The 23,298-nt window shown below is 38.8% G+C and overlaps 1 protein-coding gene and 2 pseudogenes across 3 annotated transcripts in view; 2 read left to right on the plus strand and 1 right to left on the minus strand.

The window, feature by feature from the left end:
* ZNF81 (zinc finger protein 81) overlaps positions 1 to 15,472 on the minus strand; it is an 83,133-nt gene extending 67,661 nt beyond the window's left edge. The window contains exons 1-3 of one of the 3 annotated variants that reach the window (XM_057717792.1): positions 15,393 to 15,471; positions 10,807 to 10,978; positions 9,840 to 10,085 (exon numbers count right to left, since the gene is read on the minus strand). In XM_057717792.1, coding sequence (XP_057573775.1) covers positions 9,840 to 9,911 — 72 coding nt within the window. In that variant the 5' untranslated portion in view covers positions 9,912 to 10,085; positions 10,807 to 10,978; positions 15,393 to 15,471. Of the gene's footprint in view, positions 1 to 9,839; positions 10,086 to 10,806; positions 10,979 to 15,392 lie in introns of all 3 variants that reach the window. The other 2 variants (XM_057717793.1, XM_057717791.1) reach the window with 2 other exon arrangements.
* LOC130841639 (ribosomal biogenesis factor-like) lies at positions 12,284 to 12,585 on the plus strand (annotated as a pseudogene).
* Positions 12,829 to 23,023, plus strand: LOC130841526 (uncharacterized; annotated as a pseudogene).
* The last annotated feature ends 275 nt before the right edge of the window (positions 23,024 to 23,298 follow it).

Below are 23,298 nucleotides of genomic sequence, written 5' to 3' on the forward strand. Positions count from 1 at the left end.
GACTTGCAAATAACTCCCTTGTTTACCTGTGACAAGGCCAAATGCAGACCACCTTTCTCCTTTTGCCTGACTCTGCGGACCCTCCAACTCCCCATTCTCCGTCTCATGAATGATTAACTGAGATTAGAAATTTGTCTCCCTTAAATATTTACAAATGATGTGACCGACAAGGGCTTAATTTCAACAATATAAAAACAGCTCACACAACTCAACAGGAGAAAAACGAACAATCCAATAAAAAAATGGGCAGAAGATCTAAACAGACATTTTTCCAAAGAAGACATACAGATGGCCAACAGGCACATGAAAAGATGCTCAACATCACTAATTATTAGAGAAATGCAAATCTAAACTACAATGAGGTATCACCTCTTAACAGTCAGAATGGCCATCATTAAAAAGTCTACAAACAATAAATGCTGGAGAGGGTGTGGAGAAAAGGGAACCCTCTTTCACTGTTGGTGGGAATGTAAATTGGTGCAGCCACTATGGAAAACAGTATGGAGATTCCTGAAAAAAACAAAAAGAGAGTTACCATATAATCCAGCAATCCCACTCCTGGGCATATATCTAGACAAAACTATAATTTGACTGTTTACTATAGCTAAGACATGGAAACATCCTAAATGTCCATGACAGATGAATGGATAAAGAAGATGTGGTGTGTGTACACACACACACACACACACACACACACACACACACACACACACACACAATGGAATACTACTCAGCCATAAAAAAGAATGAAATATTGCCACTGCAGCAACATGGATGCAACTAGAGATTATCATACTAAGTGAAGTCAGTCAGAAACAGAAAGACAAATACCATATGAAATCATTTATATGTGGAATCTAAAATATGATACAAATGAACTTATCTATGAAACAGAAACAGACCCACAGTCATAGAGAACAGACTTGTGGTTGCCAAGGGGGAGGGGCAGTGGGGGAGGGATAGACTGTGAATTGGGGATTAGCAAATATAAACTATCATGTATAGAATGGATAAACAAGTTCCTACTGTGTAACACAGGGAACTACATTCCATATCCTGTAATAAACTATAATGGAAAAGAATATGGAAAAGAATATATATATATACACACATATATGAATCACTTTGCTGTGCACCAGAAATTAACACAATATTGTAAATCAACTATACTTCAATAAAATGAATTAAAAAGATAAATTTGTCTCCCTTAAACTAGGTGAACATATAGATAAACATTTCCTTTTCAGCTGAGTGATTTGTGACTTTCCCTGAATGCAGAAAAAAATCCCACTCCTCCGTCTCCCCACTCTAACTTGTCTACTCCTGCCTATGAAAATACAAGACCAAATCACCCTGCCAAGACACTCTAATCTTGAGATCTGGGGTGCTCTCCTAATTACAATAGCCTGAGGAAAATCAATTTCATTTTTTGGTCGGTCTTGTCTTTATTTTTGTTTGTTTGTTTGCTTTAACTTTTTATTTTATGTTGGAGTATAGTTGATTAACAGTGTTGTGTTAGTTTCAGGTGTACGGCAAAGGGATTCAGTTATACATATACATATATCTATAATTTTTCAAATTCTTTTTCCATTTAGGTTGTTACATAATATTGACTAGAGCAGGGGTCCCCAACCCCCAGGTTAGGAACCGGGCCGCACAGCAGGAGGTGAGTGATGGGAGAGCAGAAGCTTCATCTGCTGCTTCCCATTGCTGGGCACTGGCCGCATGACCGCCTGAACCATCCCCCCCACCCCCGTCCATGGAAAAGTTGTCTTCCATGAAACCGGTCCCTGGTGCCAAAAGGACCACTGGAGTAGAGTTCCCTGTGCTATACACTAGGCGCTTTTTGGTAATCCATTTTAAATATAGCAGTGTGTACATGTCAATCCCAAGCTCCCTAACTATCCCTTCCCCCCACCCCAGTTTTGTCTTTAACAGCTGGAAGATACAGGCTGGCTGAGAGGCCACATTGGAGGCACTCTTAACCTGTGTCCCCTGACTACTGTGGGTCCTACTTAGAGCAGCGGTCCCCAACTTTTTTGGCACCAGGGATCAGTTTCGTGGAAGACAATTTTTCCATGGGGGCAGAGGGGGGAGTAGGTGATGGTTCAGGCGGTAACGTGAGCATGGGGAGAGGCAGATGAAGCTTTGCTTGCTTGCCCCCCACCTACCTCCTGCTGTGCAGCCCAGTTCCTAACAGGCCTCCAATCGGTAACTGGTCCATGGCCCGGGGCGTTGGGGACCTCTGACTTAGAGGGCCCCACCAATGTTAAACAACACTTTCTTTCAGGGGGCACCCTGAGATCATACTCCTTCTGTGGAAGTTAGGCATTAACTTACCTCCCCTGCCCCCCCGCCCCCAAAAAAGGATGGTGATTGCATCTTAGGGGTAGTCATAAGTGGCCTGCAAGTGTTCAAGGTGGGGACTAGTGGTTAAGCTAGCCCTTAAATGACTCCGGAGATCTCTCCAAGTGGAGGCTACCCTTGGAAGAGCTTCCTAGAGGGATAAATGACTCGTTATTTACATGCACCCTGAGGGCAGCTACTCCTATGATAGGAATCATCCAATCAGAAAAGGTGGTAGGAAATTTGTCCTTGATTTTAGCTGAGGTGATCAGCCATACTACCTTGGCCCTGGAAGGCATTCTGGTCAGTCTCAGCTTACTGTCCAGTGCTGTTATAGATGATGAAATTGCCCTATTGGGCCAAGGCAGAATCTGTACAACTGCTAATATATCCTGCTGTACCTGAATTTGTGTCCTAGGCCAAGTGGAAAGGTCAGTATAGAAACTTACAGAGACGAGTACCTGGATCTATGCCTCCCTCCAGAGTAAAGGACATGTCCGCTTACTCCTCATTATAAAAGATTCGGGTAATCTAAGCGACCTACTGTGTGTGCAGGTGTCACCTGGTCACCCTGGAGGAACTGGAACTCAGGGAAATGGGGAGAATGCTAAGACTCTGACTACTGCCATGAGTACTAAAGTCCTTTTTTTATTTTTTATTTTTTTGCCCACGCCATGTGGCTTGTGGGATCTTAGTTCCCCGACCAGGGATTGAATCCAGGCTCTCAGCAGTGAGAGTGTGGTGTCCTAACCACTGGACTGCCAGGGAATTCCTAAAGTCCTTTTTTTCTAGCCCAGGAGTCTCATGTCTTCTGGCAGCATCCAGGCAGGGAAAATGATAGATTTGAATGCCTTTATGTATTCCTTTCCTGTATCCATGAACTTTCCTTCTTGTTAGAAAGAGAAGAAACCTCCCCCCTCCTCTAGGTATCTCCTCTCTTTCCTATAGCATCACTTTTCCCCTTCTGTGCTGGTACCTTCGCAAAGCATATAACATGCAGAATCTCTTTCTTCTAATGAATGATTTTAACCCATTTACAATGTGTAATTACCATAACACTAGGACTAATTTCTGGTATTTACATATTTCTTCTGATTTCTTTTAATCTCCTTGGCAGATCAAATTTTTGGTACTTCCCCACTTAATGCTCATTTGAAAATTACCCATTCTATGTATGTATGTGTGTGTGTGTGTGTGTATATATATATATATGTATAACTGAATCTTTGATGTACAGCGGAAATTAACACAACATTGTAAATCAAGTATATTTCACTTAAACACATATACAAAAAAAGTAAATTACTCAATCTATTTTTACTCTTCTGCGCACTTATTGCAGCATAAGACTATAACTATATGCATGTTTCTCTAACAAGGTCTATCAATATCTGTATCATTCTCCTGAACAAGAATAAGAAAACCATAGGATTCTTTGTTTTTCCTTTCACTCACTCTCCAACTACCTCTTATGCATATAACTGTCATTTTAGTTCCAATTTGTAATGATATACCCTCATATACATCTGCATTGTATTTTTTCATTTAGATAACAGAAACAAGCACTGATGTCAAAAATATACCTGAATAAGGGACTTCCCTGGTGGTGCAGTGGTTAAGAACCTGCCTGCCAATGCAGGGAACATGGGTTCAATCCCTGGTCCGAGAGAATCCCACATGCCGCGGAGCAACTAAGCCTGTGTGCCACAACTACTGAGCCTGCGCTCTCGAGCCTGTGCACCACAACTACTGAGCCCATATGCTGCAACTACTGAAGCCTGCGCCTAAAGCCCATGCTCTGCAACTAGAGAAACCACTGCACTGTGACAAAGAGTAGCCCCCGCTCGCCACAACTAGAGAAAGCCTGTGAGCAGCAATGAAGATCCAATGCAGCCAAAAAATAAATAAAATTTTTAAAAATTATTTAAAAAAATACTTGAAGAAAACTTCACCACACTAATGGGAAACTCAAAGATTACTTGAAAAAAAATACAGACATACTGTGTACTTTAGTAATAAATCTGAATTATCATCAAGAGACAAATGGCCCTATCTTAAAATACAAATTTAATGCAAACTCACTGACAACAAGAAGAGGATTAGTTTTAAATTTGGTAAGCTGATTATAAATTGTGTACGGAAAACAAAACAGTCCAGAAAATAGTAACTTTTGGAAAAAGAAGAGTAATCAGAGATTTAGCCCTCCTATCTATTAGAATCAACCATAAATACAGAGGAATTAGAATCATAAAGACTATGACAATTAGATCAATAGAAGAGAATAAGGTCCATAAATATACCCAGAGTTATGTATTACAATGTGAGAATTCCATTTGCAGAAATTTCTCTTTAAACATATTTCCTCTTGTGTTAACTGAAATATGTATAAGGGTGAAATAAAGATTTTCATTGCAACATCGTTTATAATAGCAAAAGAGTGGAAATATCTTAAATGTCTATTAACAGGAGGCTGGTTATATTGTGATATATCCATATAATTGCATGAGATTCAGCCTTTAAAAAGAATAAGGCAACTCATTACATCTACTGACACTTAATGATCACCAAGATTTATTGTTAAATGAGAAAAGTGCTGGAAGTTTAAAAATGGATATAAGAGTGTGTGTGTGTGTGTGTGTATTTTGCAGCTGCCTTTGGAAAGGGTATATGGGAAAATGGGGTCAAAACTGGAGGGTATGTATTCTTTTCCTTTTCAAAAGATTTTTTTAACTGGAGTATAGTTGCTTTACAATGTGTTAGTTTCTGCTGTACAGCAAAGTGAATCAGTTACACGTATACATATATCCACTCTTTTTCAGATTTCCTTCCCATTTAGGTCACCACAGATCATTAAGTAGACTTCCCTGTGCTATATGAAAGGTTCTCATTAGTTATCTATTTTATACATAGTAGTGTATATATGTCAGTCCCAGTCTCCCAATTCGCCTCACCCCCTCTTCCCCCTTGGTGTCCATATGTTTGTTCTCTACATCTGTGTTGCTATTTCTGCGTTGTAAATAAGATCATCCATTCCATTCTTCTAGATTCCACATATATGCATTAATATACGATATTTGTTTTTCTCTTTCTGACTTACTTCATTCTGTATGACAATCTCAAGGTCCATCCATGTTGCTGCAAATGGCATTATTTCATTCCTTTCTAGGGCTGAGTAATATTCCATTGTATATATGTGCCACATCTTCTTTATCTATTCATCTGTCAATGGACATTGGGGTTGCTTCTGTGACCTGGCTATTGTAAACAGTGCTGCAGTGAACACTGGGATGCATGTATCTTTTTGAATTATGGTTTTCTTTGGATATATGCCCAGGAGTGGGATTGCTGGATCATGTGGTAGTTCTATTTTTTGTTTTTTAAGGAACCTCCATACTGTTCTCCACAGCAGCCGTACCAACTTACATTCCCATCAACAGTGTAGGAGGGTTCCTTTTTCTCCACACCCTCTCCTGCATTTATTCTCTGTAGATTGATGATGGCCATTCTGACTCGTGTGAGGTGATACCTTATTGTAGTTTTGATTTGCATTTCTCTAATAATTAATGACGCTGAACATCTTTCAAAAGATTTTTAAGAAATATAATACTCATGCAAAAAATACATGAAACATAAATAACTGGCTTAACTAATTAACGAATTAACTAATTCAAGGCAAATACTTACCTAATTCCCACTCTGGTCTAGAAACAGAACATTGCCAGCTCTTTGGCCAGAAGCCTTTCTCATGCCTCTTTCCCTCCTTCCCCTCAGCCTCCCCATCAATCACAGAAACCACTATCCTGTCTCTGAGAGTAAGCACATGCTTTTGAACTTCACCACCTAACCATGCATCCCTCTATAATATGGTTTTGTTCTGCTTGTCTTAAAACCTTATATAAATTAAAACAACACAAATTATTTTGTGTCTGTCTTCTTTCACTCAATATTATGTTCAGCTTATGTATCCATTCTACTGCTGATGGACATTTAAGTTATTTCTAGTTTCTGGCTGTTACAAGTAATGTTACAGGGAGCCTTTATATGTGTGTCCCAGTACATTAGCCAAGGATTTCTCTTGAGTATTTTCCTAGGAGAAGTGTTTCCTCATATGGTCTAGGTATGCTTTGATGAAGAAGGCTAAAATGTTTTCCAAAGAGACTGTGCCAATTTACACTCCAACCAGCAGCATATGAACTGCTGATATGAGCTCACACATCAGCAGCTATATGTGCTAGAATGAGTTTATTAGCTGCCGATATGGCCCCTATTCTTCCTAACATCTGTTATTGTCAGGCTTCTTAATTTTAGCCATTCTGGTGGGAGTGTAGTGGTATTACATTGTGATTTAACTTTCGCATTTCCCGGGTGACTAATGAGACTAAGTACCACCTCAGGTGTTATTAGCCATTTGGATTTCTTCCTTTGTTACACGCCTATTCAAATAAGGCCTCAGACTACTGGATAGTCTCCTTTTTCTTATTGTTTTGTTGTTCTTTATATATCCTGGGTATAAGTCCTCTGTTGTCTGTCTCTTCTCCCACTCTGGGACTTGTGATTTTCTTCTCATTGGAAGTAATCATCACAAAAGTCAGGAGAGTAGTTATCTTTGGGAGCCGGGGGATTCTGTAATGCTGACTATGGACATTGTCTAGACCTACATAGGGAAAAATCACTGAGCTGTACATGTCTGTTTTGCACACTTTTCTGTATATGTGTTACATTTCACAATAAGAACATTTTTTAAAAGATAGGCTGAACTATGACCCACTAACTCCACCCCTATGTATATAGTCAAGAGAGGGGTGGACACATGTACTTGACAAGACATGAACAAAAATGTTCATGGCAGCATTGTTTATTGTTATTATTCTATTTCACCAAAAGACTTAAAATTACTAAAAACTGATAAAAATATATTTCGTGTGACACCTTTCGTGAACTAAAAAGGAGACAATAAGAATGCGTTCTCAGCTGCTTTAATCTGCATAAAGAAACTCATGCAGAGAAAACTAACTAACTTGGTTATATGTATTAAACAGAGGTGAACAGATAGGAGAAAGACGGGTAAGAGAATTTAGACTATATAGCTTTTTATATTTTAAAATTATATATATTAATTTTTTTAAATTTTTGAGCTGTGTCTATATCTTTAAGAAATTAAATTTAAAAACCATTACTAATATCCTTAGAGTGATAAGATGCTACATCCATAAAACAAAAATAGTATGCTATTATAAGGGAATCTTCTGAAAAGAAAAAGAGCTATTTAAAATAAAAACATACGTATGGCTATTATCATAACAGATGCCATCTTGGGCCTCTTCAGTTCCTCCTGTCCTTCCACTGACCCTGCCTAGGGCTGAACTGTGTAGTAAGTCTCTTCTCTGTTGCCAAGGGCTTTGTAGTTAATAGATATTGTTTAACGACCATTAGGTGCAGTGGCCTCTGTGCTCTGTTAGTCTTTAAACAATAATGAAGACCTTCACTGACACATTCCAAGTGCTCATAAGACTGGTTACCCATTCATAAATCTTGACTTAGGAATGCACTTCCTGTTTCGAAGCACGTACCCCCATACCCTAGGTTAACTATGAAATTGTCCCAATTGTTCCTCAACTGTGCCAAATGCAGCTGTGAATGCTTCTAGATCATCGCCTCCCTGATCCCACCTTGTGCGTAAATTACCCGGCAATAATAAACTGATCCACTGATTATATGGGGCTGCCTGCCTCATTTTTCACTCTCAAGATACCTTACCAGTTTGGTGGGCACTTTTCATTCCCTCCATCCTCCAACAATATAGAACAGCATTAATGAGAGACACAGAAGAAGATTTGGGAGATAGTTTAAAATAAAAAAAAACTTCTGGAAAGGAGAGCAAAGGAAAAAGAAATGTAAATCAGTAGGACAAAGAACTTAAAATATGGAGGATCAACAACTGAATAACAAGAGTTTTTTGAAATGCAGAGAAAATGTGTGTATGAGTAGAAAAGGACTAGACTGGAAACAGACTTGTAAAATTATTCACAAAAATGATTTCCAACCTAGAATTCTATACCCAGCCAAAAAGAAAAATTTAGTGTCAGGGTCAAATAAATATATTTTCATGGTATTTATTACTTTTTTATTTCTATAAATTTATTTATACAATTATATATATTATATAAATACATTTTTACATGCCATTTTCAGACATGCAAAGCTTCATAAAGTCCACCTGTCATGCATCCATTCTCAAGGATATACTGGAGGATGTGCTCCCAAAAAATTAGGGGGCAAACCAAGAAAGAGGAAGACACAGGATCCAGGAAGGAATATACAGGATTCCCAGGAAAGGGAATCTGACACAAGACAGAGGTAAAGAGGATTTCCTGAGGGATGGCAAGCAAAACACACCAAGGTCACAGCTGTGCGTGAAGCTGGGAGGGTAACCAGACCAGCCTTCAGCAAGTCAATAAGGTCCATGAGAGATTTTTTTCAAAGAAAAGACACTGATACCCAGAGTTGAGATAGCCGCCCCCCCCCCGCCCCCCACATTACTAGATGCGTTAACTTGGGCCAGATAGTTTTTCTCTATGTCCCAGTTTCCCCTTCTATAAAATGGGAATAACAATGGTACCTACTTCTTCAGGTTGTTAGGAAGATGAGTTAGTATATGGAGTGTGTGTGTAACAGTGCTGGGCATATAATAAACATTATGTAAGTGTTTATAATTATTGTCACTATGATTATTACCTAAAATGTCTGAATATACAGAGAGGAGATCTAAACAACTGGAAAGAATTTGGAATTGACTTATTGATATGTCTATAGTAAAGCAAAGAAATGACTAAACCAGGAAAAAGTAGTTAATTCCAGAGAAAAGAAAAAGTCGTGCAGAAACAGTAATCACAGCATGGATATTACATGACTTAACTATAAACAGTCACAATAATAAACACTAACAGTAGATCTAATCAAAAGTGATAGTTAGAGGCAAATGTTACATGAGTGGAGGTACATGGAAAAGCTAAATCTCTACCTTCCATAGTGGAAAGTCAATAGATAATGCCCAAAACTAAAAAAAAAATTCCAGTAAAAAAATTGAGAGTGCTCGCTTCTAGGGAGCTGGAATCTGGGAGGAACAAAGCAGGGAAAAGCCATTGTTTTAAGAAGACTTCAAGAACTATTTGGCAGCTTTTGCCACTTAAAAATAAAACTAGAAACTAATTTCAAATTACAAAGTGGCAAAAAATATTCACAAAAATATATAAGAATGATAAAGGGTTATTAACCTTAATATTAAAAAAAAACTGTAAAAATCCATAAGCAAAAATAAATAAACCAGCAATGGACAGGAGAAGGAAATTCACATAAGGGAAATAAATCACCAATAAAAATCCCCCGATTATGTTGCCTGGTAAAAAAAAAAATAAGTCATACAAATTAAAATAATGAGATATCTTTCATTCTGGATGAATTCCTATCCCTGGGCGCCTCTTCCTCCTCCTTACCTCACAGGAGTTGCCACGTCCCCCTGTAGTCAGGGCCAGGGATGGCCCAGGAGCGTTCCGGTTGGCTGGCATCTTCCCCCTGGGCCTCAGTACCTGGGCTCTCTTGCTGACAACTCCACTCCTCCCAGGAACCCGACGTCAGGTGGGCACCTGTGGACTCAACCAGAGATGCTGGGGCCAGAAGGAAGATCCTGCAGCCTTCACTACGGGATCTGGCCCAGGGGCTCCACAGAGACTCCAAGAAACCTGGAAAGACAGTGTTCACATGGTCAGTCATTCAGCATTCACCCCACAAGCGCTTCCTGAGGGCACCAAAGTATAGTTCACGGCACTGGGTACTGTGGAGTAGACAAAGCCACATCAACACCTATTTGAGTTATCACAATGGAATATGAGTGAGACCATGAGATTTAGACTAAAATTAATAAAGGCTTCATTTCTAGCTTTGCCAACCTTTAGCTATATGAATATGAAAATGTTTCTGCGGGTTTTTTTTTCCAAAACAAATCAAAACTATTTATTTCAAGGGGTTGTGAAACTTAAATGAGATGATGTTTTTAATGCACTCAGCACCAGACTGGCCCAGGCAAACATTTAATTCGTATTAGCAAGTGTTGTTATTACAAGGAATCATGTAATATACAGAAAGAGGTACCTCATTTAATTTGCACAACAGTCACATCATCTATGTGTTGCTGTAATTATCATTATCTCATTTCATGCATACAGAAACAGAGGTTTAGCGATGTTAAATCAAACTCAGTCTACCTGGCTTCCAAGTTCACATTCTCAATGGTACACCAAATGGTACCTTTTATGTGGGAGGCTCAAAATAAACATGGTTCTATTTAACAGATGTTAAACATGACTGTAATTTGGAATAAAAATGTTAAGTAAAGTTTCTTAAAACAGAAGAGATATGCCATAAGGAAAATACCAGTAGCCTGGAACTAAAATTTTTAATTACCTCAAAAACATCCAGAGGTGAAAACTGTTTCTCCTCTTGAGGGAACTAGGGAGAGGAGGGTGTCTCTGTGTCCAAGTTGAGGTACAATTTCATTACGATCAACAAATACAGGCACTACAGATTTAGTCATTCTTGTTGGGGAAGGGTAAATATCACCTAAAATGAAGAGGAACTTAAGACAACAAAAGTAAGAAATGAGATGAAGAAGAAACAAGAAAGTAAAAGAAATAAGGAGTAAAATAAAATTAAAGGTATGAACAGATTAATTTTAAACACATACAGATGACGCTGTGCCAAAGAAAGAAAGAACATGCTTTCTTTTCTTACGCCCATGGAACTTTTAAAATATTCTATCAAATAACTTGGCCACAAAAAAAATCTAGTAGATGTCTGAATGTTGGGAATTCACAGGCTACATTCTCCGAATATAGTAAAAGATGTTCAACGTCGTTAGTCCTTAGGGAAATGCAATCAAAACCAAAAATGCTCTATCCGTTAGGAGACCACTTAACACACACTAGGTTGACTAAAAAAAAAAAAAAAAAAAAGACAGTAACAAGTGTTGGTGATGTGAATAAATTTGAGCTCTCATATATTACTGGTAGAATTATAAAATGGTGTAGCCACTCTGAAAAACAGGTTGACAGTTCCTCAAAATGCTACCCATTACATTTTGTCATATGACCCAAAAGTTCCACTCTTAGGTATCTACCAAGAGAAATGAAAACCGATGTCCACACCAAAACTTGTACACAAATATTCACAGCAGTATTATTCATAGTAGCCAATAAGTGGAAACCATTTAAATGTCTATCAACTGATGAACAGATAAACAAAATTTGGTGTGTCCATACAATGGAATATTATTTGGCAATAAAAAAAGTACCAATACATGCTATAACATGAATGAACCTTGAAATCACTATCTTATGTGAAAGAAACCAGTCACAAAAGACCACATATTTTATGATTCCGTTTATATGAAATGTCCAAAAACAGACAAATATATAGAGACAGAAAACTGATCAGAGTTACCTAGGCCTGGGGCTGTGGGGTGGCATGAATGGTGAATGTCTGCTAATGTGTGCAAAATTTCTTTCTGGGGTGTTGAAAATGTTCTAAAATTAGATTGTGGTGATGATTGAACAACTCTGTGAATGTACTAAAAAATCACTGAATTGTATACTTTGGGTGAATTTTATGGCATTGAATATATACAAATAAGTCTGTTTTATAAATCTGAATGAATAAATCTGTTTTAAAACAAAAGAAACACTTTTCCAAATAACCCAGGATCAAAGTCGGAAATCAATACAGAAGCTACACAATTTTTACCAGAAGTCATGGAACACACTAAAGTTGTATACAGAGTGAAATTTGTAGATTTAAATAGATTTATTTTTAATTAAAAATAAATATAACAGGTGCAGATGGCATCACCTGGAGCTTGAGCAGCTGCACAAGGGTATCAGAGACAATGGCCAAGAACAAATTAAGAGGGCAGAAGTCCAGGAATGTATTCCATAGAGCCGGCCAAAAAACTTTAACGTTAAAAATACAGCAAAACCAGTTACCACTAATCTTAAGAAAATAAACATTGTGAAAGGTGAAAAAGTTAATAGAGTGGAAAAAGCTTCTGTAAGTATACAAAAGGAACCTGCACATTTCTCGAAAGGCCTTTCTCTTGAACCTCTGCAGAAACAGCTAATTCCTCAGCAGTGTCATAAAAATGAACTAGTTAATGGTGATGAAGCTACAAGATTAATGGCTCAGTTGTAACACACTGGTGATGTATCAAACTGCCCCCAAAGACCAACAAAGTAAATGTTTTATACAATAAGTAAATAAATAAATAAATAAATAAATAAATCAAAAAGCTAAGTATTCAACCTAAAACATGAGAAGTAGAAAATAAAATTAAGCAACCCCCCAAAAGGAAAAGAGTAATTAATAAAAACCTTAAATAAGTCAAATAAATATAACAATAGGAATTTAAGGAAAACAAAGAGCTGGTCCTTTAAAATGATCAATGTCATAGATAACCTCCACGTAAATGAGGTAAGAGTTAAAACACACACACACACACACACACACACACACAGAGAGAGAGAGAGAGAGAGAGAGAGAGAGAGAGAGAGAGAATGAGAATCTTTCCCAAATGAGGCAGTGTTTCAAAGTACTTATTGTGGGATAGTATGCATAACTGTATAGCAACATATTTTAATACTGATGTGAAATAGGTGCTTCCTTAGCAAAATGTAAATTAACAAAGTTAATACAGGAAAATACAGATAGAAGAGAATAATGAATGTAGAAGAGAACAGGGAAAAAATGACATAACAACAAATACAAATAGAAAGACTCTGAAAGGTAAAAAGGAAAGGCAGACAGTCCACAGACCTCAGGGCCTAAGGAACAACAGTGTCGAGTTCCCTGGGTTTCATTTTCCCTTCCATATATCACAAACAGGGCATTAGAGAAGCTTATAACTCAGAACCATCAACAGGCACAGATAAAAATGATCTAAGAAAAGCCTGCTTCCCTTAATCAAAGGACCAAGAAAAGGGTGTCCTAACTGAACATACCCATCCTACTCCAGCCAAACACTAAGAGAATACACATTCTCTTCAAGCATCTGTGCAACATTCTCCAGGGTCATAAAACAAACCTTAACAAATTGAAATCATATAGCATATGTTCCCTGATTATAATAGCATCAAACTAGAAATCAATAACAGAAAGGTAACAGGAAAGTCTCCAAATACTTGGAAATTAAACAATACATTTCTATATAATCCATGGATCAAAGAGGAAGGAAGTCTCAAGGGAAATTAAAAAGTAATGAATGAAAATGAAAATACAACATATCAAAATTTGTGGGATGCAGATAAAGCAGTGTTGAGAGGGAAATTTATAATCCTAAATGTTTACATTAGAAAAGAACTAAGGTATTAAATCAATAAGGTAAGCTCTAACCATAAGATACTAGAAAAAGAAAGCAAAGAAAATCCAAAGCAAGCAGAAGGAAGTAATAAAATATAAGAGCAGAAATCAATAAAATGGAAAACAGAAAAACAATAGAGAAATACAATGAAACCAAAAGTTGGTTCTTTGAAAAGACCGATAAAATTGGTAATCCTCTAGCAAGACTGACAAAGATAAAAAGAGAGAAGACATAAATTACCAATATCAGAAATGAAACAGGAGATACAACTATAGATCCTGCACCTGTTAAAACAAAAGTAAGGGAATACCACATACCACTTTGTGCACATAAATTCAACAACTTGGAATGAAATAGTCCAATTCCTCACAAAACAGAGACTCACTCAATTTACACACTATTAAATATGTAGATACTGGGAAAAGATATTAAGTAGATATTCTGAATAGTCATTTAACTACTACAGAAATTGAAGCCATAATCGAAAGCATCCAAAAGGAAATTTCCAGGCCCAGAGGGTTTCACTGAAGAATTCTACCAAACATTTAAATAAAAATAGCATAATTCTACACAATTTCTTCCAGAAAATAGAAGAGAACACTTTCTAACTCATTTATTGAGATCAGTATTACTCTAATACTAAAACCAGACAAAGACAGTACAAAAAAAGAAAACTATAGACCAACATCTCTCATGAACTTAAGATAAAAAATCCTCAAAAAAAAGCATTAACTAATCAATTTCTGCAATATAAAAAAGGTATTATACACCACAGCCAAGTGAGGCTTATTCCAGGAATGTAAGCCTGATTCAATATTCAAAAATTAATAAGGGCATTCCCCCCATATTAACAACCTAAACAAGCAAAATCATATAAATTCACATAGTATTGACAAAATTCAACACACATTCACGATAAAAGTAGACAGGCACATAGATAAAAGGAACATAATAGAGAACCTAGAAATAGCCACACAAAAGTATGGCAATTTTATTTTTGTCAAAGGTACAGAACGAGTCAGTGGAAGAACTACAGTCTTTTAAACAAACGGTGCTTGAGTACTTGGACATCCAAATAAATGCACCTCGATCTGTCTCACACTTTATACAAAACTTAACTCAAAATGGATCATGGACAGCAGAAAGGAGAAATTAGCAAATCATCATCACAGTGAAGACAATCTCTCCTTTCTCTATAATAAACAGATAAAAAAAGTACAAATTTTGTACAATACAACTGACAACTAAACAATTAAATATTATTTTTGAATTATACATTGAACATTTGTAAAAAATTCACGAAGGACTAGGCCATGAGTCCCCTCAGATTTCAAGGAATGAGCTTCATGTAGACATTTTTCTAACCACAGAAAACTAAGGTTACAAGTCTAGTAAAAAGATAAACTTTTGTAAAACGAAAGTGCACTTCTAAATAACGCATGGACAAACAAACAAACAAAAATCAACTCTTAAAAAACACTTAGAACATAATACACCAAACCTTGGGGGTCTCAGAGTGAACTTTAAGACCTTAACGTTGATATGCGAAAAAACGAAAGCCTGAAAAATAACAAGCGAATCATCCAACCACATTCAGACAACCGATTCCATCACTGACCACACAGAATTCAGCAACACTCACCCTCCCCGGATCCCCATCACCTCCACATCCCTCCGGCACAGAGCACTGGGATTCTCTTGACAACAACTATTAAACCCCGGCTGATAAGCTCAGCCGCTTCCGGTCACCACCCCCGAGCGCCGCCCCTTCTCGGGATTTGGGGCTTCGCACGAAGGGGCGTGGTGCTGCACATGCGCAAAACCACATTTGAAGCCGCAGTCCGCCAAGAGTCAACATGGAGATGTTACGGAGTCGGTGCTTAGGGGCCTTCAGTGCCCCTCGGCAGCGTTGTCAGGCGGGGAACATGGCCGTGCCCAGGTTGCGCTTCCCCATGGGATACGCCATGTGGGAGGAGTGTCCATTCCGTACAGGGGATCTGGAAGCCTCTAAACTCACATTGCAGAACAGTGGAGCTGTCTCACAGGTGGTGGGGCTTCCTGGAGGAGGGGTCTTTGGCTCTGTACTCTATGGATCTGTGTAATAATGTTCAGAGAAGCTGAGGGGCTTCTGGAAAGACGCAGAGGTGCCAGTAGCTGTTATCTCCTGGCAGATACCACAGGATGAGAAAAAGTCAGACTGCTTGCGGGCCTCTCCTGGAACAACACCACGAGGGGAGAAAGAAAAGAAATCAGGGACCTGCAAGCCCTCCTAGGATATAGCACTGAGGGGAAAGGGGGATGTCAGTGTTAGATTCCCCTCTGCTTGGCTTGTGGGGGTTGGCTGTGGGGTTTGGATGCTCCCATAATCTACATTATCTCCCACTCCAGCTACCCCAGCTAAAATAAAAGTTTGTACCAATAATGTTTTTTTTTATTTTTCCCTTAATCTAATGCAACATGTAAATAAAGATATCTTTAAAAAAGTTATTTTTATTTTCTCATAAAATAAAAGCTATATAGTAATAGTGCCCTTACTTTGCAAATGTAGCTTTAAGGCAAGACTGATTCTGCCCTTCAACCAGTTTGTTACCCCTTATCACGTCCAATGTGGAAATTCTGGAGATGCCTGTGCCCTCTGGGAGATGTCACTGGGGCAGAAGGGGAAGAAGTCATATTGCCCTTCACTTGGGAATACCTACTTATCTTTCAAAACCAAGTTCAGATATCTCCTCCAGGGAATCCTCCTGACAGAGGAAGAAGGCTCTGTACCCCGCTCAGGTGTGAACATGCTGGATGCTCTCAGTCCAGTCACATTCCCTCTGGGCCTCAGTTTCACAATCTGGAATGTAAAGATGTCCTACTCCAATTAGACTAAGACCATCTGGGATTAATTTGTAGTCTGAAAAATCTATCAGTTGGTGAGGGAGACACACACCAGAGGAACCATGGTGGCTCACTAAACAAAGAAAAAAATAGGGTTATTATGGAATTCTGAGGAATGGTGAAGTTCAGATGAAATGTGAATGAAGCAGTGTTTTGGTAAACTCAAAGCAAAGCAGGGCTGTATGTGGACCGTAAAGCGAACCCAGAATCCTGTTTCCTTGGAAACCATAAAGTGAAGATAGATATATAATTTTGTATCTAGATACCCCTTCTCTCTGCACTGGGGTTGGAAATCTTGGATGTTCTTTTGTGTCTAAATGACAGAATCTTCAGCAAGAGTGGGGTGTTTTATCTGTATTGGTATCACTTCAAACAGCAGTTTCTGATAGTCTATGATTGTAGAGAACAAAGTGTCTCAGTGAGTAAAAAAGCAGCAGTCACTCAAAGTAGGAGTTCTCTATAGCATTACAGCTGCAGGACATCCTTGGGAGAAGTAGTATTTTCTGTTAATTTTGCATCTGACTTTATCCATATCTGTTCTCCCAGCCTTATGAGTGGCAGAGCAGGCTTTTATACTCTGAGCTAACTTTTACTTTCTTAAAGGGTTGAACTCTCTGATTATCCCGGATTCTCTTTCTGCCCCTATAGCCCTGGTCTGGGTGTTTGTTGAATGAATAAATGAAAGAAGAAATGGAATTAGTGGAAGCATGTTTGGCATGGATACATGCCTAATAGAGCATCAGGAATCGTTAATCTGAGGGTCATAATAGTACTATGGTCATGTTTTTAAAAAATTAAGTCATTAGACTATTTCAGAGAAGAAAGAGCCAATAAACATATGAAGAGATGTTCAAAGTCGTCAGTGATCAGGGAAATACAAATCAAGACATGATGAGATGACATTTTACACCCATTCAGTTTGCAAAAATTTAAGTCCAACAAAGTGTTGGAGAGGATGTACAGCTACAGGATCTTTTTGCGCTGCTGAAGGAATATAGATCAGTGTAACTATTTTTTGGGGGGGAAAATCAATATATTTTATTGATAAGTTTTATATTGATTACATGGGTAGAAAGATATGTTAGATATATTGGGTTAAATTAAATATATTATTTCATCTGTTTCTTTTTATGTTTTTAATTGGCTGCTAGAAAATTTAAATCAGAGGTATGATTAACATTATATTTGTTTTTTTATTGGAGTATAATTGCTTTTACAGTATTGTGTTAGTTTCTGCTGTACAACAAAGTGAATCAGCTTTATTTATACATATATACCCATATCTCCTCCCTCTTGAGCCTCCCTCCCACCATCCCTATCCTACCCCTTTAGGTTTTCACAAAGCATCGAGCTGATCTCCCTGTGCTCTGTAGCAGCATCCCACTAGCTATCTATTTTACACTTGGTAGTGTGTATATGTCAATGCTACTCTCTTACTACGTCCCAGCTTCCCCTCCCTGCCCCCAGGTCTTCAAGTCCGTTCTCTACGTCTGCATCTCTATTCCTGCCCTGCCATTAGGTTCATCAGTACCATTTTTCTAGATTCCATATATATGCATTAGCATACGGTATTTGTTTTTCTCTTTCTAATTTACTTCACTCTGTATAACAGACTCTAGGCCCATCCACCTCACTACAAGTAGCTCTATTTCATTCCTTTTTTATGACTGAGTAATATTCCATTGTATGTTTGTGCCACATCTTCTTTATTCATTCATCTGTCAGTGGACATTTAGATTGCTTCCATGTCCTGGCTACTGTAAATACTGCTGAAATGAACATTGTGGTACGTGTATCTTTTTTGAATTATGGTTTTCTCTGGGTATATGCCCAGTAGTGGGATTTCTGGGTCATATGGTAGCTCTATTTTTAGTTTTTTAAGGAAACTCCATACTGTTCTCCATAGTGGCTGTATCAATTTACGTTCCCACCAACAGGGTTCCCTTTTCTCCAAACCCTCTCCAGCTTTTATTACTTCTGGATTTTTTTGATGATAGCCATTCTGACCGGTGTGAGGTGATACCTCATCATGGTTTTGATTTGCATTTCTCTAATGATTAGTGATGTTGAGCATCTTTTCATGTGTTTGTTGGCAATCTGTATGTCTTCCTTGGAGAAATGTCTGTTTAGGTCTTCCACCCATTTTTGGGTTGGGTTGTTTGTTTTTTTGATACTGAGCTGCATGAGCTGCTTATGTATCTTGGAGATTAATCCCTTGCCAGTTACTTCATTTACAAATATTTTCTCCCATTCTAGGGCTGTCTTTTTGTCTTGTTGATGGCTTCCTTTGCTGTGCAAAAGCTTTTAAGTTTCATTATGTCCCATTTGTTTATTTTTATTTCCATTATTCTGGGAGGTGGATCAAAAAGGATTTTGCTATGGTTTATGTCATAGAGTGTTCTGCCTATGCTTTCCTCTAAGAGTTTTATAGTGTCTGACCTTACATTTAGGTCTTTAATCCATTTTGAGTTTTTTGTGTGTGTGTGTGTGTGTGTGTGTATGGTGTTAGGGACTGTTCTAATTTCATTCTTTTACATGTAGCTGTCCAGTTTCCCAGCACCACTTATTCAAGAGGCTGTTTTTTTTCCATTGTATGTTCTTGCTTCTTTTGTCATAAATTAGGTGACCATAGGTGTGTGGGTTTATCTCTGGGCTTTCTATCCTGTACCATTGATCTATATTTCTGTTTTTGTGCCAGTACCATAGTGTCTTGATTACTGTAGCTTTATAGTATAGTCTGAAATCAGGGAGCCTGATTCCTCCGACTCTGTTTTTCTTTCTCAAGATTGCTTTGGCTATTCGCGGTCTTTTGTGTTTCCATGCAAACTGTAAAATTTTTTGTTCTAATTCTGTGAAGAATGCCATTGGTAATTTGATAGGGATTGCATTGAATCTGTAGATTACTTTGGGTAGTATAGTCATTTTCACAATATTGATTCTTGTAACTACTTTAGAAAATTCTTGGCATTTCCTCCTACAGTGAATATTTACATACCTCACAACCTATCTAGTCCACTTTTAGGAATATATCCAAGAGAACTACTTGCACATGAAACCTAGAATATGCATGGTATCGTGTTCATGATAGCAAAACCTGGAAACAAAAATGGATGGAGTCATCCAATATTCATTGCAGCACTATTTACAATAGCCAGGACATGGAAGCAACCTAAGTGTCCATCAACAGATGAATGGATAAAGAAGATGTGGACTTCTGGGACATGAAACTGGGACATTTGTAGAGACATGGGTGGACCTAGAGACTGTCATACAGAGTGAAGTGAGTCAGAAAGAGAAAAACAAATATCGTATATTAACACATATATGCGGAATATAGAAAATGGTACAAATCAAGTGGTTTGCAAGGCAGAAATAGAGACCCAGATGTAGAGAACAAACATATGGACACCAAGTGGGGAAAGCAGGGAGGGTTGGGTGGGGGGATGAATCAGAGATTGGGATACCAAATTGTACACTCTAAATATATGCAGTTTATTGTAAAAAATAAAAAAAAATTTTTAAAAATTAAAAAAAAATGGATTGAGTCAAAATGAATGAACTAGAACAGTACTCAACAATAAGGATGAACTTAAGGGAAAAGAAACCCCTGTGATTCATGAAATAGTATATAAAACATAGCACATTTTTATAAAAATTAAAAGCTGCTAATATAAAGAACATGAACTATTTAGGATTTTGTATAGTTGTGATAAAATTATTTAAAAAGCAAATAAAAATTGATGAACTTGGGATTTAGGATGATATTTACCTCAGTTGAGGGCAGACAGGGCCATGAATTGGGGGAACACGTGTATAGATGGAGGTTTTTGTTAAGGCCATACCTTTTCTTTTGGGTAGTAGGTGCCTAAGTGCTAATTATATTATTAAAACTAACTAAATATTTAAGTTAGTTGGGAAAATTAAACTGTTAGATAAATATCTAAATGTAAAAAGAGAAAGTCTGCATGGAGAAAAGTGATGTCCCTTCCTTGAATGGAGTAAGAAAATCTTTGGCCCCAGCCCAGCGATGCCACCCAGTGGTGGGATGAGCAGGGAAGCAGGAGCTCCGTGGCCTTGACACTTCCTGTGGCCTCTGCCAAAGGTGCTCTGGCTCCAAGGCTCACTCCATCACACCACTCATGCACCTGCTCAGATGTCTTTAATTCAGATGTTTTTCTTCCCTGACCTACCCCACAACTCTCTAGTGCCTCGCCATGCTTTTGTTTTCTTCATACCCTTCCTTTTTATCGGAAATTATCTTATTCACTTACTGTTTGTTCATTTCTTTGTTCATGCTGCAATGATTTCTGCTTTTCATATATGTGGAGTAATCAACTGCTTTATTTTTAGTATATTTACCACACATGTAGAGAGCAGCAAAACACATGCACTGGATTAATTTTCTTAAAAGATTAATTTATTCCCTCCTAAAGACTCTGCAGGCATCTCTGGATGACATGACTAATTATAAAATTGATTTCATAGAGTAACACAGAAAATACTAGAGATGGAGAACTTCTAAGTATGTAAGACCCCGTTTGTTCATTCACCAAATATTTATTGATCACCAATCACTGCTCTTGGTACTTGATGTTTGGTAAAACAAAACAGCCCCCAAATCCCTAGCTTCCTGGACCTGACATCCTAGTGGGGAAGAGAGGCAATAAACACTGTTTGTTAAAAGGTGATAACTGCTAAAGAGGGGTGGATAGGGCAGAGTGATGTGAATTGGAAACGCTGGGGACTGCCACTTCAAATAGGAAGACCAGAGTCTCCTTTTAAACTCTCCCACTGACTGCCCTGCATCTTGGAGCAGGCCAGTCTCGAATCTTCACATTTATATGGGCATCTAGTTGAAAATGAGGAAGAACGCAAGGTCAGAATATTTTCATATCTGCAGCTAAGGATGTAATGATAAGTACCTCTTTGCCCTACAGTAGATGCAAGGAGTAATATCCACAGTCTTCTGATTAGCCTTGTCTTGCATGCCTTCCTTTAGTAGGTGAAAACTATCTTACAATATTTACTGAGCAGGGACCTCTGGACCAAAAGCCACAACCATTCACGTGTGTCAGTAGATAGAAGGCAATGATAGCTTATTTATTTTACATCCAGATTTTTACTGGAAAAATTTCACACTATTATTGAATAATCACAGAGTCCAGCCCTCTACTGTCCAGAATGTTGAACTGGGGCCCAAAAAGGACGTGCCTGGTCAGAGGGGAGGAAGATATAGAGAACACCAGAGCTCAGGGCCAGGTCCTTTCAAATAGGACCTGCTGGGTCAGAAGGACCTTTAGCTGGCATGGAGTCTCCTACCACTGTCAGAGAGGGCTTCCCACAGGAGGCATGTGAGATGGGTTTTGAAGAATGTGTAGCAGTTCATCCATTGAAGGGATTCTTCTCACCTCTGCCCCCATGACATCTCCCAGAGGGACAATGGCTTCTCCGTAATTTCCATATTGAGGTGCTAAGGGACAGCAAACTCCTTGTGGGACAGGATTGAAAATTTGTTTTAAGGCTGCACTTGCATAATTATTACTTAGATTTTATTTTACAAGGAACTATGAATAATAAAATGTCCTAAGATGTTTTTATTGACACATTACATTAGCCAGAGAAAACAACCATTGGCCATATCAATTGAAAACTAATGGCACTGGGAGAGAGGAGTCCCTGGTGGCCTAGTGGTTAAAATTTCAGGCTTTCGCTGCTGTGGCCCGGGGTTCAATCCCTGGTCCGGGAACTGAGATTCCACAAGCTGCGAGATGCAGCCAAAAAGTATATAAACTAATTTTAGTTGATACCAATTATTTCAGCTGGAGTGACTGGTGTGGGGGCTGACTGAGATTACCCCGAGGCTCCCACCCCGACTTCTCTCCCCTCCTGGTATCTCGGGGCGGGGGATAGTGCGGCGGGTGCAGTACCGCTCCTACTATCCCTTTTACAACACTCCATACTATCGCCCAGGGGAAGGTTCCATCCTGACGTTTCTCCCCTCAACTGCAGTGTTACCTCCAGACTCACTCTGGGTTCTCATTCTTACTCTTTTTGTTAGTAATGGCTCCCTCTCACCCGTGCCATATCCCTAGGAGCACCTCAGAGGCTAACTCCAAATACCCCACGCACCAGGAAGTCTACCCAAAGACGGGTAGTCCACCTCCTCCCAGGGAAGCCCCACTGTTCTGCTGCTTGAGGCAGAAGGCAACAGTTTCTTCCACTGTACGGCACGGACACCCTTCCATGATGGCAGTCCCCACGAAGCAGCAACACCTGGGTGCGACCATAAACCGAGCCCAGCAAAGCCGCAAAAGGGTAAGGAAACTCTCACGGACTCTCCGTGGAAGCGCCCTGTTGACTGGGGAACGCAGTTTCGTCAAGTGCTTTTGAGCATGCGCATCAGACTCCCCCACCCCTCCACTAAACACCCGCGTGTCAGAGGTCGGCACGCTGAAGGGAAGGGGTTCTCAGGGGTTTACGTGTTAGCGCCGCGCAGAGGTGATTTTGAAGGGGTTGGCTACTCTGAGCTGAGTCGTCGCGGGATCGGGGTCGGTGGTGGGGGTACTGTGGATTCAGTGATGGGGTCTTTTACATCGGATGCCCAGCTAATTACTAGTCAGCCTTTCTTTTTCTAATTTAAGCCTTAAGGCTGTACATTTCCATCT

Source organism: Hippopotamus amphibius, chromosome X, assembly GCF_030028045.1.
Source record: "Hippopotamus amphibius kiboko isolate mHipAmp2 chromosome X, mHipAmp2.hap2, whole genome shotgun sequence".
NCBI lineage: Eukaryota > Metazoa > Chordata > Mammalia > Artiodactyla > Hippopotamidae > Hippopotamus > Hippopotamus amphibius.